Source organism: Aulonocara sp. 'chitande type north' Nkhata Bay, linkage group LG4, assembly GCF_057382095.1.
Source record: "Aulonocara sp. 'chitande type north' Nkhata Bay isolate Kocher_YH1m ecotype deep benthic linkage group LG4, A_spYH_male_GT1.1, whole genome shotgun sequence".
Lineage (NCBI taxonomy): Eukaryota > Metazoa > Chordata > Actinopteri > Cichliformes > Cichlidae > Aulonocara > Aulonocara sp. 'chitande type north' Nkhata Bay.
This window is the reverse complement of record NC_141347.1, coordinates 4131762-4146811: the sequence shown is the minus strand read 5'-3', so window position 1 is coordinate 4146811 and position 15050 is coordinate 4131762. Positions and strand designations below refer to the sequence as shown.

The following is a 15050-nucleotide window of genomic DNA, read 5'->3' as shown; positions in this document are numbered from 1 at the left end:
CAATTTATTACGATTTCGTCTTTGTGTCGACACGTAGACGCACAGGCTTGGGAGATTCACGGGAAAGACAAAACCCGGTGCTGGCTCTTTCTGAGCGTGAAAAAAGTGCATCATGTGGAAATTTGGGGGCTTTGGGGCAAATGTTTAATCACCTTTAAAATAATAGAAAAGTGTGCATATCAAAGCTCCAAGACATTTCAATGTGTTAGAGAAAAAGGAAAAAGTGTTCATTGCAACTGCAAGCTTTCCATCTTTATGAAGAGACGTTATTAATAAAGTTATCAAATTCTGGTCCTGTGGTGAATTTCATCATTTAAAAGGGGTATACCTACATTTATCACACAAATCTGTTCATTTAAAATCAGGTCCAAATTAGGTGCCAGCAATCAGAACTTTCTTTCCTACATGTGCTGCAGCTATGTAAAATAAAAAGGAAGTCTCAGAATATGCCCAGTTTATCAGAGCATCTGCAGGTAATCCTGAAATTGCTCATGTTAACATGTATGTGAGCTTGCCCTTCACTGGAAGTAAAGCCTTTGCTGACACAATATTGGAGCAAAACTGCTTTATAGCAGAGAAAATATGAGCTAAGCCTCTGAGAATAATGTGCAACAACTGAAAAGCATGGCATTGGAAATGTTCTGGTTTAGGATTGCATCGCAGGTGCATATTAACATAAACAGCACTCTGGTCACATGATGTCAATGCTGTGAACTGAATAAAAAAGCAAACATACAGGTTATAATAATCACTGCTGTTCTTAACGTGCAGGCATTGCAATTTTTTGTGGTAGGCTGTAACAGAACAATGGCCAGATAATAGCCTGCGCCGCACGAAATAGCATCACTGGACCAAGAGTGTGTAATTTTACGTTTTAATGTCTGCTGTCTCGACTCCTCTCTCACCCTCGCCTTTCCTCGCCTGCTCAGCTTGCATTTCAGGCGGCAGGAAAGCACGGACGTAAAAGCTACGAAGGAGGGAGAAGAGGGATTGGATTCAACTAAGAAATCTGCACGTCATATCAAACTGTGCTTCAAGTTACTGTGTGGCACCTGTTCTAAAGCTGAAGTTAAACCCAAAGTGGACCTTTAAGCAGGATAATGATCGGCACACAGCAAGTCCACACAGGAATGATCCAGAAGAAATGGACTCTAAATGGATGGAGTCAAATTCTCGTTTTAAATCCCATCAAAATATTTGGGTAAAGGATCAGATCAGTCTTTCCACAGACAATTTTATATCTATTGATATTTCATTCATTTCATTTTCACTGAATTAATTTAGGGATGAGCTGATTTTCCTCAGGCATAAAGTTCATCTGTACGAACACAGTTTGACTTCTGACTGCACATAAAGACTTCTGGTCCTCATTCTGAACCTTTAAATTGCTGTTTGACGGTTCACATTTTTTGGGTGTATTAGTGTATCACTGTAGTAGTGATGGTTCGGATCTGGTTTTATATGCCTGTTAGCACAAAGAAAATCCATCAGTAATTACTGGTTAAGTAAATCACATGTGGGAACCAAGTAATGTGATCCACTTTTTTGTGCAGCTTATTAGGAAGTTCAGAAAAACACAATAGCTTCTTGGTATCCTGCTAAGAAAACCAAACCACAGCTGCACAGAGGCACCACTTATAAAATCATAAACTCTAATAACTGGATTAAATGAGTGAAGTAAGGTCACTAAAATCAGAGTTCCTCTAAGTTAACTGCAGACTTTGTAGACATATTAAAACGTTTAGCTAAGTGTCCCACTAAGTTCTTTCCTTCATTTTATGCTTCCCCTGCTTTTCCATGATGCTGTGACTTTAGAGTGAGAGGATCAAAAAGCAAGGCCCAGTGGAAGATGCATAAGGATTATTCTACCCTGTGAATAACCCGCTGACGTGTAAGTGATCATATGTGCTAACCCTATCTCTAATCCTAACCTGGACTTCGGGAGAGCAGCACCAGGAAATGGCATCAAACAGTCAAACAAACACCAGCATCCCAAATATCTAGATTATTAGATTATATAACACCAACTGTGATAACATTTTTATTTTTGTATGTATTGTTTTACATAGTTTAACAGCATCATTCTCACATCATACAATATTTTATTTACTGTGAAATTTCTCCACATCAGACAACATAAGCTTGGTTATTTAGTCAGCGTCCATCTATTTTTGTGATGTAGGACTCCAAGCATATAGGTCTTTAGTTTAGTTAAGGGTACCACGCACTGACAAAATAGATGTTGGGTTTTGTATGATGTGTCCATCATTGTCTCAAACTTAGATCATTTATTTAGCTTATAAAATAGTTGGAAAACACCCACTGAGTTACAGTTGAACTTCAGGGATGCACCAGAACCTTGCAGCACTTTGTGCTACTGAAGACTAAAAACAAACGCGCTGCTCAACAGAAACTAAATGCATCTATTGCTGAGCTAATAATGCAGGTGAGCGTGTTTTATATAAGTTCCCCAAACATGTATTAGCACACAGCCATCCCTCCTACTCACATACTCACTCAAAAATAGAACCATCCCCTTATCGTCTAACTGCTAACAAGCCTATTTGCCTGTGACTGACGTTGATGTGATCCCTAAAGCCTCGAGCTTGGCACCAGATTGCTTCTAAGCCAAATTAAGCCTCTGTCATGCCCACCCCCACCTTCAGTCTAGTGCTACCCCTGCCATGGGAACCCTAAATCTTTAATGACGACGGAGAGCTCTGCGCGCTCCCACGATACAAAAGCGATGACATCTGTCTCTGTAAGTGCCGCACTCCAGAGCAACCCCATTTGTTCTATCCTCGCTTCTTGAAAATAAATCAAATATAAAAGTTGCAGGAGGGCGGAGGCTGCTAAAAGAGGAAAGAGGAGGTGGAGTTAAGGGGGTTAAAACAAAGATCCTTTCTTTCGGCGGTTTACTCCCCTGCCCCAGTAGTCCCAACATGTTCAAAGAAGGTGTTAAAAACGTTTCAGCTTCCCTTCTTGCACTGGAGCTCTGGCAGCAGCCCACCTGCTTACAACTGTTTCCAAGTCAACGGGGACCACACACCTCTAAATATAAATCTGTAAGAGTCAATGTAACTTCAAAATGCTTTGAACACTTTGACCTTTAGTCACCCACTACCACTGAATCTAAGTGAAGTTATTTATTATGAAATATAAGAAGCAAACCATGCCAAACAGAAGGAGAAAGAGCATCATTCTACAGATAGATAAAGAATTGGGATTAAGGAAAAAAGAACACATAAAGGAAGCTTTGGGCCAGCACATGCTGTCAAAGCAGCGTGGCACGGACTCTCTAAACTCTGGAACTCTGCTGATGGGATGAACACTATATTTTGAAATTACATTCACTCTTTTGTTCAGGAAGGTTAAAAACTGGTGACGGCAAAGGTCGTGGAATACTTGACTTTTAGATCCTTTTCATGCTCATCAAACCAATCTGTGACTGCTTGTGCTCCACGGATGGGGTCATTGTCATCCTGAAAGAGACTGCTCCCATTAGGAAAGAATAGTGTCATATGATATAAAGGTGATCAGAAGCATCGATGTGGGCGGATCGATCCAAATATCGATAGTATTGATACCAACGCTAGTGTTGGTATGGGAACAATACTTTGCTTTTATCCTCCAAGTTCAGTATTAATTATTTCTTTGGAGAAACTAAACCTCAAACATGCACTATGAAAAATGTCCGAACCTTATTGTGTGCTTTAGTTTATAGACAGAAAGATTTACATTCAAGGTATCCAGAAACCCAGCTGTAAAACACATGAAAAGCTCAAAGGTGTGTTTTTGTTGTGCTAACTAATTATCGTGGAAAATAACAATCACAGTGATGTAGTGGTGTTTAAAATATGTTCAGAATTTGCAAATTCAGAATTCATCAAGACATGGCACACTACTGTCCCCCACATTAGCTGCCTGAATAACTTAAAATCATTGGTACTGATATTGGCAATACCGGCCATGTATTTACTTGGTATTGGATCGAACTGAATCAACGCTCCTTTCTACTAATTTATCAAACTGTTTCCCCATCACACCCCAGCAGTGTGCAAAATCCATGAACTGCCAAGCTTAAGCTCTAACGACTTACAAAATCTTTCAATGAAAATAAACATTCAATTCATTATTTTGACATGTCATAGAAGATATACATGAAATATCACACACACACACACACACACACACACACACACACACACACACACACACACACACACACACACACACACACACACACGTCACACGTGGTTAAAAGCTTTATGGTTTTCTGATAAACTTATTTGAAAATGTGAATAATCATAATGGATTTTCTTTTCCCCCACATAAATCCACCACACTGAATTTAGAGATATTCCGCGTCCTTATGTAAGACTTCCGTCTCTAGAATTAGGGGGAGAAAAAGGCCAGCTTTCATTGAACTTAAAGACATTTTATTTTCTCTTCATGCTTCCATAAATATGAATTCCTACTCTCAGAATCAGCAGCACCAGATGCTCATCTCCCTAAAACATCAAACATCTGTTTAATAACAGTGTATGTAACACTGCAGCTGCAACATCACCAGTGTAAAGATTTAAAGGAGTGCTTTGCAGTTTTCCAGCTTTAATCGCTGAGGATCAAATTACACAAATGTCAGCAGGAACTCTTTCAAACCGCTGAGCCACATCAAAATGAGCCCTGCTTCCTTTTGACGCGAGTGTTACTGAAGATGATACAGATGATGCTGAAAAGCAAATACTTCTTTAATAAGATTAATTATGTATTCAATATAATTTATAACAGAATAGTGTTTAGATCAGTTGCATTAATCCTCCCTTAATGCTATCACAAAATCGCATGGTTTAATGTAATTACTATGTAAATGCACTTTTTCATATTTACCATATAATTTCTGTATAATAGTAATTATAAGTGTCATTATCATCATAATCATAATTATTGGGGCAAACTATTGTTGAACTCTGGGGGTTTTGTCAGTGGGTAACACAGCTGACAGAGATTTCTCAGAGACATAGAGCGGGAATAATTTATAATTATTTATTTAGTCAAATAGTTTTCAACACGTTTCTCAGATTTTAATGATTATTTGGAACACTTAAATGACTATAATATGCATGCATGTATCGTGGTGTGTATTTAAACAGATAACTTGAAACAGCACAAAAGAGAAAACAAAATTCTTGTAGCGTACACATTTTCTGCAAAATAAAAGAGAGTTGTTTTTTTTCACATTACCCCAGAGTTAAACTTTTTTCTCTGTGTGTATTATTGTAGGGTCCAACTTACAATATAAAGCGTCTTGAGGCGACTGTTGTTGTGATTTGGCGCTGTATAAATAAAACTGAATTGAACTGAATTAAACTGATCACTGCCTGAAGTGAACATTTTTTTAAATTCATAAATTCGACCTGTGTACATGAAATGTACCACTAATTAATAAACTAATTAATAAACTAACATCTATTACACATTGCACATCATCTGCAAGCGACAATAATTTACCACTTACAAGCCTAATTGATCTTTTTATGTGCTGCGAGCATGTGAAATAGATAACAGCAAAGACTGCCCATTACAATTCTCAACGCACCGGTTTTAATTAGCAGCTATAAAGTCATATAAAGTAAAGGTTTTAAGCTGGAATTTGGCTTTAAAACAACAATGATTTAATAATAAAGGAATTTTCTTGCTAATTAATGCTTCCAACACTTTTCACGACGTTTACTTACGTCATAACGTGTCCTGGAGTGTATGCGTTTAAACTATATTTGTGTCCTAAAAATATCTTGGAAATATATTTGGTGCTGCTATCTTTTCCTTTATGTAATGGCACGTTATAAAAATCCATCCATCCATCCATTCGCTTCCGCTTATCCTTTTCAGGGTCGCGGGGGGCGCTGGAGCCTATCCCAGCTGTCATAGGGCGAAAGGCGGGGTACAACCTGGACAGGTCGCCAGTCTGTCGCAAGGCCAACACACAGAGACAGACAACCATTCACACCTAGTGACAATTTGGATTAATCAATTAACCTATCCCCACAAGCTGCATGTCTTTGGACGGTGGGAGGAAGCCGGAGTACCCGGAGAGAACCCACGCAAACACGGGGAGAACATGCAAACTCCACACAGAAAGACCCCGGCCTGATGGAGGAATTGAACTCAGGACCTTCTTGCTGTGTGGCAACAGTGCTAACCACCGTGCTGCCCCTACGTTATAAAAATAAACTGCATAAAAAACAAACTACTGTCACATTAAGAATGTAAAAACCACACGGAACGGTCATCTGTCGCATTGAACAGGCACTGCGGTAGGCATCTATGACTTCACTCCGGGTCCTTCTTGTGTTAGAAGAAACATGGCGGCGTCCATGCTGTGCAGGAGGACGGCTGCCTTATGTAGGACTTTAAAGGACTTCTCATCTTGTAAAGCTGTGCTTTCTGTAAACTCTCCGTGTGGATCTTTATCACAAACAGCGTCCTATAATCCCAAACCTTTAAAGCTGAACCTCCGGAACCCGTACATCCCGGACAAGGACAGCGAGAAGACGCCGGAATGGCAGAAGACAGCCCGCTACGATAAGAAGCTGTTCGGTCGGTATGGCTCTGTGTCGGGCATCGATCCTGCATCTCTGTGGCCCACACATGAGGAGCTGGAGAAGATTATTGCGGAGGAAACCCAGTGGCATCCCCCGCTAGAGGTGATGCTGAAGAACATAGAAGCCAGGGAGAAGGAGGAGAGGGAAAAACGGCTGGCGAGGTAAGGCTACATGGCTAACGTCAGTGCGTCCATTATCGGACAACGTCCTCACCAGTGTTTGTCATTCTGTCAAACACGTTTACAGAGTAACTAGCAACACGTTTTCATAGTTCTCTCTTTCAAGCTTTTAAAAAGAGCACTTTTTAAAGCAGGATTTTTAAATAAGCTAATGTAAAATCAAATCGAATTAGAAATTGTATCTAATAAAATAGAAGCTTGTCTTAAGTGTACTGAAGAAGGTAGAGTGGCAGGCTTTAGCTCCCTTCTGTACCAGCGTGGCGGGCCTAATGAATTGTTACCCATTGAAAAGGGTCTGGTTTTAAATGTATAGAGGAAAATGTGTGGACAAATCCAGCTGTCTTCCACCATCCTAAAGAGACATTGAAAGAAAACCTTAGTAAGGTGCTTGGGCTCCACATGTAGTGAGAAACCCTTCAGTGCTCCTTCTTCCAGCTGTAGTAGATGGATATGGGTGTCTTTTTTTTATTAGTGGTGAAATGAAGTCCAAAACGTTCCATCTGTGCTGGCCTGTAGTCACTGCAAAAGCCAAACTGTGTGATTTACGTCAATTTCACGTTTCATCACAGGAGGTCCTTCCTTCTCATATGACCCAAACCATGCTAGTAAAATGAGAACTGTGGCATAAGCTTTTGAAAGTGTGAAAAGGCAGGAATGAGAATGAGCACCTCCAAGTCTGAGGCCATGGTTCTTCCCACTCCGAGTTGAGGAGTGGACTTCACCATCCATCTTTACAGTCGAGGACTCGGAGTGGCCCAACTGGAGGAATTAAACAATTTCAGGGTCGTGTTCAGGTGTGAGTGGAGCTGTGGATTTACCTGTCAATCTACATCCTCACACTAGCTTTGGGTAGTGACCGAAACAATGAGATTGTGGATACAAGCAGTGGAAATGAGCTTTCTCTGAAGGGAAGGCTGATGTCTCCCTTAGATATGGGGTGAGGGGTTTGGTCATTTAGGGGAGGCCCAGAGTAGAGCCGCTACTCCACATTGAAAGAAGCCAGCTGAGGTCATTCTGGATTGTGACAAGGATGGCTCCTGGATTCGCTACAGGAGGTAGCTGGAAGAGGGAGGTCTGAGCTTCTCTGCTTTGGCTGCTGATCTGGGCCCAAATAAGTAGAAGAAGATGGATAATTGTGAAGAATCAGAGGCGTGATTGGTTTTCTTTGATCTTGTTTCCCTTGTTTCTGTGGGCAAGTTTAAAAAAATATTATTTTTATTTTTTTTGGAGCTGTAGTAACGGCAGCTTTTTCCTCCATATTGTATGAATGCAGCACATATCAACAGAGAATGGGAATAAAGGGCTCCATGCCGGGGTCAGCTCGTCAGCAAATGTTTAAAGAAGAAGAAACTGAAACACCATCTGGCCCACTGGTCTCATTAGAGTGCAACTTTTTAAAAAAAAACCTTGGCCGCACTCCTTGGATCACATCCAGTTTGTTTCTTTGTTGGATCACATAGCGGAGACCCTGTTTGTGAACTAGTTACTTTAATATGAAAATGTGCTTAATGACTTAATGTTTTCATTTTACAACATATTCCACGCCTTTTGTCATGTTCTTGTCTTGCACATTGAGCTTTTAGCTTAGTCACAGACTGGAAAAGGCTTTTAACTTTCTAGTTCTCTGCATGGATGATGGCGTACTTTGGTTAATCAGAGATCGAGATGTCTTTCATGAGACTCAAGGAAGCTTTAAATGTACACAACCATCCTTGTTAAAACAGACAGGTATGTTATAATTATAATGAGAGTCACCAGCTTGAACATATCTTAAGAAACTTCCCCAGAGTTGATACCATAGACTAGGGCTGCTCGATTATGGCAAAAATGATAATCACGATTATTTTCACTGAAATTGAGATCTCGATTATTTGACGATATTTATTTAACAATAACAATGTGTTGAATGATGACTTTAAAGATTGTCAAAAAATAATATAAAACAGTGCAAATACTGATAACAGTGCAAATGTTTGCAATATAAAAATCAATGAAAAATGTAAACATCTATGTTTAGTGAGCTTTGCAGTGTTGCTCTGTGGTGCAGCTACATTGTAGCAAAGTTTACACACTGTGTCTACTTGATCCACGTCTGACTGAACCCATAATGTTTCCACACCACTGAAGTTTTTTTTTAACCTCTTTTCAACCAACAGCAGTCACTCTCCTCTCCAAATAACTTCTGCTTAGCTTTCCGAGCTTCCCTCGGGTCCTCTTAATCAGCGGTCCCCAACCCCCGGGCCTCGGACCGGTACCGGGCCGCGAGCGTTGAGGCTCAGGTGTGAAATGTCTGGTTTTCAGGGTTTTTATCGGTTTTCAGTGTTATTTTGTTATCGCTTTTATCGTTTACTCGGTTTTCCTGGGTCTTTTCATGTGTGTTATGAATAAATCTTTTTTTCGGTACCGGTACTAGTTTTATTTTGTTGTATTTATCCGCGACACCTTAAAGGCCGGTCCGTGAAAATGTTGTCGGGCATAAACCGGTCCGTGGGGCAAAAAAAGGTTGGAGACCGCTGCTCTTAATTGTTGTGACACGTGTTCGAAATGCAGAGAGGTGCGCTCGATTTGCCACACGGAGCAGCGCGAGAGTAAAGCACGAGGGAGGGGCTAATAATCGGCTCAGTCATTTTTAATGATCGTTGAAAGCCCAGATCGTAATCGTGATTAAAATTCGATTAATTGAGCAGCCCTACCATAGACTGTAAACTAAAGATGCACGAAGCTTTGAAGTTTGAGAAGTGAAGTAAACTTTTTTTTTTCCAGGGGTGACTCCTTTGTTTGGAAAATATGTGCATAGGTGTAGAAGCCTGTCACTACCCGATCCGTACCGGAAACCCGATCGGTACCCCGCATGCGCGAAAGGTTTCTACTTCCGGTCGTAGCGTTTTACGATAGTTATGGGTCAGAGTATCTGTTAAAATGTTAAGAATAACAAGTATATCTTAAAATGTTTGCAATAATGAAGCATTTCAGTACAATGTAGACAAAAACGAAAAATAAAAAGAAAGTTACGGATCAGGACTCTCCGATCCTTACTGCGCATGTGCAGATGTTTTCTTCTTCTTCTGTTCGTTTAATGGCAGTTTACTCCCCAGTGTACGAGGATACCGCCACCTGCTGACGGAGCGAATAAACCCTATTATAAACTGAATTATCGTCATTACAAACGTGTGTTAAATCTGATTTAGCGAAAGTCGAGTGTGTTTATGCTCGTCTGTGAGGAGAGGACTGTTGGAATAGTGATGATGATGTGCGCTATCACTGTCAATTGTCAGTAAACACTTAATCTGGCTGATGAATCTACACGTGAGATATTACAAAGTCGGCATTATTAACTCTGTAATTAGGCGCCATTCTTCTTATTTTACGGCGCTGTTGCTCAATCGGGGGATGCTCTCTGTTGAGGAGAAAAGCATGAATTTCTTTGTATACGGATTATCCATTGTTTAAATGTCCTGGGCAGTCGAAAAGGAGGCAGAGCTGTTGAGAAATGCTAGGAGCTAACTGGGCGCTAACCGCATCATTCAAATATATTGAATGTCGCAATGTTGGCAAAGAGAGGAAGTGACGTAAGATTTGCGCATGCGGGGTACCGATCGGGTTTCCGGTACGGATCGGGTAGTGACATCGCCTGTGGGAAACATGTTGTTCATTTAGCACCATCAGCGGGTATACCTCGTGATTGTGTTGTCACACTGCGAACCTGCAGAGTCCCACAGTGTAACACACAGATCAACGCCTCACTCATCAGATGTGGTTTCAAAACGGCAACAGCACAAATACTCAGCTCAGGGCTTCAAAATGACCTCACTAACCAATGTGAAACATCGCCATCCATCTTTTAGGTCCAGTCTAATCAGTGTAGTCCTAGATGTTCCAAGAAATGCTCAAGTCTCATTCCTTGAATTTGCTGTGGTGGTATCAGCTGTGAACTGACCTCAGCTAAGCATAGCAGCACCTGCACGCAGGCATTCTGATGTCATCATGAGTATAAACCATATACGGTAATAAAAGACGAGCGTAGCTTCAAGAGCGTGAAGCCAAAGTGTAATAACCTTTAACGTGTATTCTTTTGAATGGCCACCAGATGGTGATACGTATGGCTTTACATTGACTTCTGGTCCTGTACAAGTCTATGGATGAAGGCCTTTCTGTCTTGACTTCTCGAAACACTTTACTGATGGTTTCTGGGCTTACGTGACCAGTTTGTAGTGTACCACAGCTGAATCAACAATTACATTAATCTCTAAGGACAAACTTCTTGAAACTGTAATACTTTTAAACTCATTTAGATTTGTGTGATGGATTAAAGTCCGCAGTTGGTTTTCTGAAGTGTAGCTGTGATATCCAAGTATTGTGGCCAAGTTTTTGTTTTCCTTCTTAAAGTTGCACTTTAATAAGACCAGTGGGCCAGATGGAGTTTCAGTTTTTCTTCTTCAAACATTTGCTGACGAGCTGACCCCCGGCACAAAGCCCTTTATTCCCATTCTCTGTTCCATTCATGCAATATGGAGGAAAAAGCTGCCATTATGTTAACACAAATACAGCTTTACACTTCTCACTTTCAGAAAAGTGAAACAGTTTGATCCAAAACTCCTTCTTCATTGACGGCTTTCTTTGTGTTAGCTGGTTTAACAAAACTCCTGGATGGAGTTGGAGACTGTGACACATCATCTGGCTCTTCCTCCAGACAGACAAATTGAATCAGTCGAGTGCCTCTTATTTCAGTTAGAGACACACTGAGAGGAATTAGTGAACATTAAACAGTCCCATAGCTTAATAAAGGACATGTGGAAGTTTAGTCTCCAGATCAATTTAATTGGCATTCTTGGTGATGGATAGCAAATGTAACTGATCAGTTTTCTAATCTGTGTCCGAGTCGCTGTAGTTCCAGCTGTGCAAAAGACTGCTGGAACTACAGAGGGATCAAACATAAAAGCAAATTCCAGTGACAATAACACAGTTTGCACTGCTTTAACGTTGCAGCTGGGCTTCATTCAGCAGTGTTGGGAGGGGACAGCTCGACAGTTTGCATGTGCAAAGTGGAGGAGAGGACCTATATCGCACACAAAACATACTGTAGACTTAATAAATGGTGAAAACGTGGCGCTTCCAGCTGATTTTAAACACACACTCCAAACATAAACTGTTCTGGACCAAGTTATGTTCTCAGCACAAGTTACCATGGTGATTTAGCCAGGTAAAAAGAAAGCTACTTAAGCTTAAAGCTTAGGCATCGTTTTATTAGCTTATTGCTTTGGAGTATGTCCACAGGTCCGTTGTTTACCGTTGCCGCTTCCCTTGAAACTAGTATGTCAGACAAAGTTGATCTGAGGCTGATGTTTGTGTTTGTGTTGTTGTTGTTTTGTTTTTCAGGGTTTTTGAAAAAGTTTTATTTTGATGGGCTAACCTTAAGATTAATCACTGTATTTGGTGTATATCCAGATACCATGGATGGCATTACCTTGGCCTCCCGTAACACTGTGAGGAATCTTGCAGTCAGTTTGACCAGGACACGTCCTTCAGCACGCATATTAAACAAATGTGTAGGACTGCTTTCTTTCATCTGTGCAGTATCTCTAAAATTAGAAACATCCTGTCTGAGAGTGATGCTGAAAAACTAGTTTACGCATTTGTTACTTTTAGGTTGGACAAATTAATTTATTATTATCAGGTTGTTCTAAAAAGTTCCCTTGAAAGCCTTCAGTTAATCTAAAACACTGCAGGAGCGTACTGACAGCACCGGCCTTCTGCTTGACCATTTCTGATTTGCATAAAAATGTTATGGCTAAATTTGAACTTGTATATTGACTTTCAGATGGGTTTTTTTCACAGTCCTTGAAATTTTAGGCCATATTTGGACATCAATATCTCCAAAAACGATTAAAGTTAAAAACTCAGCATTTTCACTGGTCTTTCCTAACATTAAATTGAATTAGGATTTCTAGTTTAGGGTAGATACATCAAAAATGTTTGTGTTGACTAGTTAAAATATGAAAAAAGAAACTGAAAGAATGAAATACTGGAGTTTCCAGATGGTACTGTAATTATAACTGAGAACATAATTTCTTAAATATATGTATACGTTTCATTTTTGAGAGCTACTGCCCTGCAGGAGTCTAATTCAGGTGGCAGTGTAAAAACTTTGGCTACATTTATTTTTATGTATTAAACGAGTCATGCAAACAGGATGATTTCACAGGAGTAGTCTTGCGAGGTCAAGCTGTGGTGTCTAAATGGCCGAACTGGTAATCTGACACAAGATGCTAACCTAATGTCACGACTGCTGCAGGCAAGCAGGGATCAGACGGTCGGTGTGTTGACTGTCTAAATGAGTGTTGCAACAATTGTAATACATAAATAAAAATGCTACATTGTTGCATTTTAATATCTCTTTGTACATTTCAAACTAAACCTGAATTATTAGTCAGCTCCAGGGCACTAGGTCTTGAAATGATAGGTAGAGTAGGACTTGAAAATGAAAAATCTGAACAAATTTCTTATCTTAGTTAAAATCAAAATACCATCTGGAAACTCAAATTTTGTTCTGTTCAGATAATAATACCTACTGATATTTTTGTGGCATGACTAATATCTGCTCCATCCAGCATGAAAATACCATTTTCTTCATTTTTTTTTTACTAAGAATTTCACGTTAAACTATTCTGCATGCTTTGTTACACTGTTTATTACAACTACATATGATTCAGAAATAGTCTTTTGCAATATGGCATATTTTTATTAGTGTGTGCTCAAATTTAGACTTTGCAGGAACACTTGATTCTTTTTAAATGAAATTAAAATTCAGACACTGAAGACACCGGAGATTAAAGACCCTGATTTAGGGCAATGAAAAGTTCAGCCTTTTATCTTTTAACAGTGTTTAGGATATCCATCCATCCAATTGCTTCCGCTTATACTTTTCAGGGTCGCAGGGGGTGCTGGAGCCTATCCCAGCTGGCATAGGGCGAGAGGCGGGGTACACCGCAGCACGGTGGTTAGCACTGTTGCTGCACAGCAAGAAGGTCCTGAGTTCAATTCCACCATCAGGCCTTTCTGTGTGGAGTTTGCATGTTCTCCCCGTGTTTGCGTGGGTTCCCTCCGGGTACTCCGGCTTCCTCCCACCGTCCAAAGACATGCAGTTTGTGGGGATAGGTTAACTGATTAATCCAAATTGTCCACAGATGTGAATGCGCGAGTGAATGTGTTTAGGATATTCGTCTTCAAACATTGAATCAGATGTAGGGAAAAATGGTGTGGAGGGTTAGCAAAGAGACCTTTTTTAAAAAAAAGATGTAGATCTTGAAAAGTATTCAGTACAGGAAACTAAATTTCACAGCAGTCATACTACGTGTTCAAAGTTTGGACCATTAATTATTTACTTTAGGCAAATGGCACAGTTGATCAGAAAACCTTTAAAGACATTTGCTGTCTTGAGATGGATGATTGCAGTTTTTCCCTTTGTTTCTGTCGGAGGCTTCTTCCTGTTAGAGGGAGTTTTTCCTTCCCACCATTGCAAAGTGCTTGGTTGTTGGGCACCGTTCACCTTACAGTGTGAAGCAACTTGAGACTGTTGTGTTTTGGAATCGGAAGTTATGTTAAGTTCTTCTGACATGAGTGCTTGTACCAAATTTACTGTAAAAACCACGATATTCACGCCAGGACATTTCTCTCAAAATCAATGTTAATTACCAGCCAGTATGATGGACAGCACTAACATCTGCTATCTTTTCTATTTTCACCGCAGAGAGAAGCTCATTGCCGCAAACATGGCCAAAATGCCCAAGATGATAGCAGACTGGCGCAGAGAAAAGCGTGAAACCAAACAGAAGCTAAAGGAGGAAAAGGCTCGCCGTACAAGGTTGCTGGCTGAGGCCAGAGAGCGTTTTGGCTATGCAGTGGACCCCCGCAGCCCCAAGTTCTTGGAAATGGTTGCTGAAATAGAAAAGGAAGAGAAGAAGAAGAAGAAACTAATGAAACGCAGACTGAGAGAGGAACAGGCAACAGGCTCCGATGCACCTCCTGCTGCCTCCTCATAGTCTTGGACCGAGTCGTTAAAGACGTAAATAACTGTTGGGCCTGGGTCAGATTGTGTTTGATAGTTTTGAAGGTGTGCTGTGTAGTACAGTTCAATGGAACCGTTCAAATGGCTAAAAATAAGTTTTGTCCTTCTGTGAAGATGTGACGATTCCAACTTTCAACTTAGTTTTTCAGGACTGCTCCAGATAAATACAACCTCTGCACAGATGGTGTGGGTGTGTTTAAA

General features: G+C 40.4%; 1 protein-coding gene across 1 annotated transcript; it reads left to right on the top strand.

The window, feature by feature from the left end:
• Window positions 1–6279: 6279 nt before the first annotated feature.
• gadd45gip1 (growth arrest and DNA-damage-inducible, gamma interacting protein 1) lies at window positions 6280–15029 on the top strand. The gene is made up of 2 exons (XM_086288000.1): window positions 6280–6766; window positions 14532–15029. The coding sequence occupies exons 1-2, from the start codon at window positions 6366–6368 to the stop codon at window positions 14821–14823; spliced, it is 693 nt and encodes a 230-aa protein (XP_086144126.1). The 5' UTR covers window positions 6280–6365; the 3' UTR covers window positions 14824–15029.
• Window positions 15030–15050: the final 21 nt, after the last annotated feature.

What these genes read in the sequence shown, in the direction of transcription:
- gadd45gip1 (XM_086288000.1), top strand. Translation starts at nt 6,366, where the DNA reads ATGGCGGCGTCCATGCTGTGCAGGAGGACGGCTGCCTTATGTAGGACT. An exon ending in AGGGAAAAACGGCTGGCGAG is followed by an intron (nt 6,767 to 14,531) that starts GTAAGGCTACAT and finishes TTTTCACCGCAG; the next exon opens with AGAGAAGCTCATTGCCGCAA.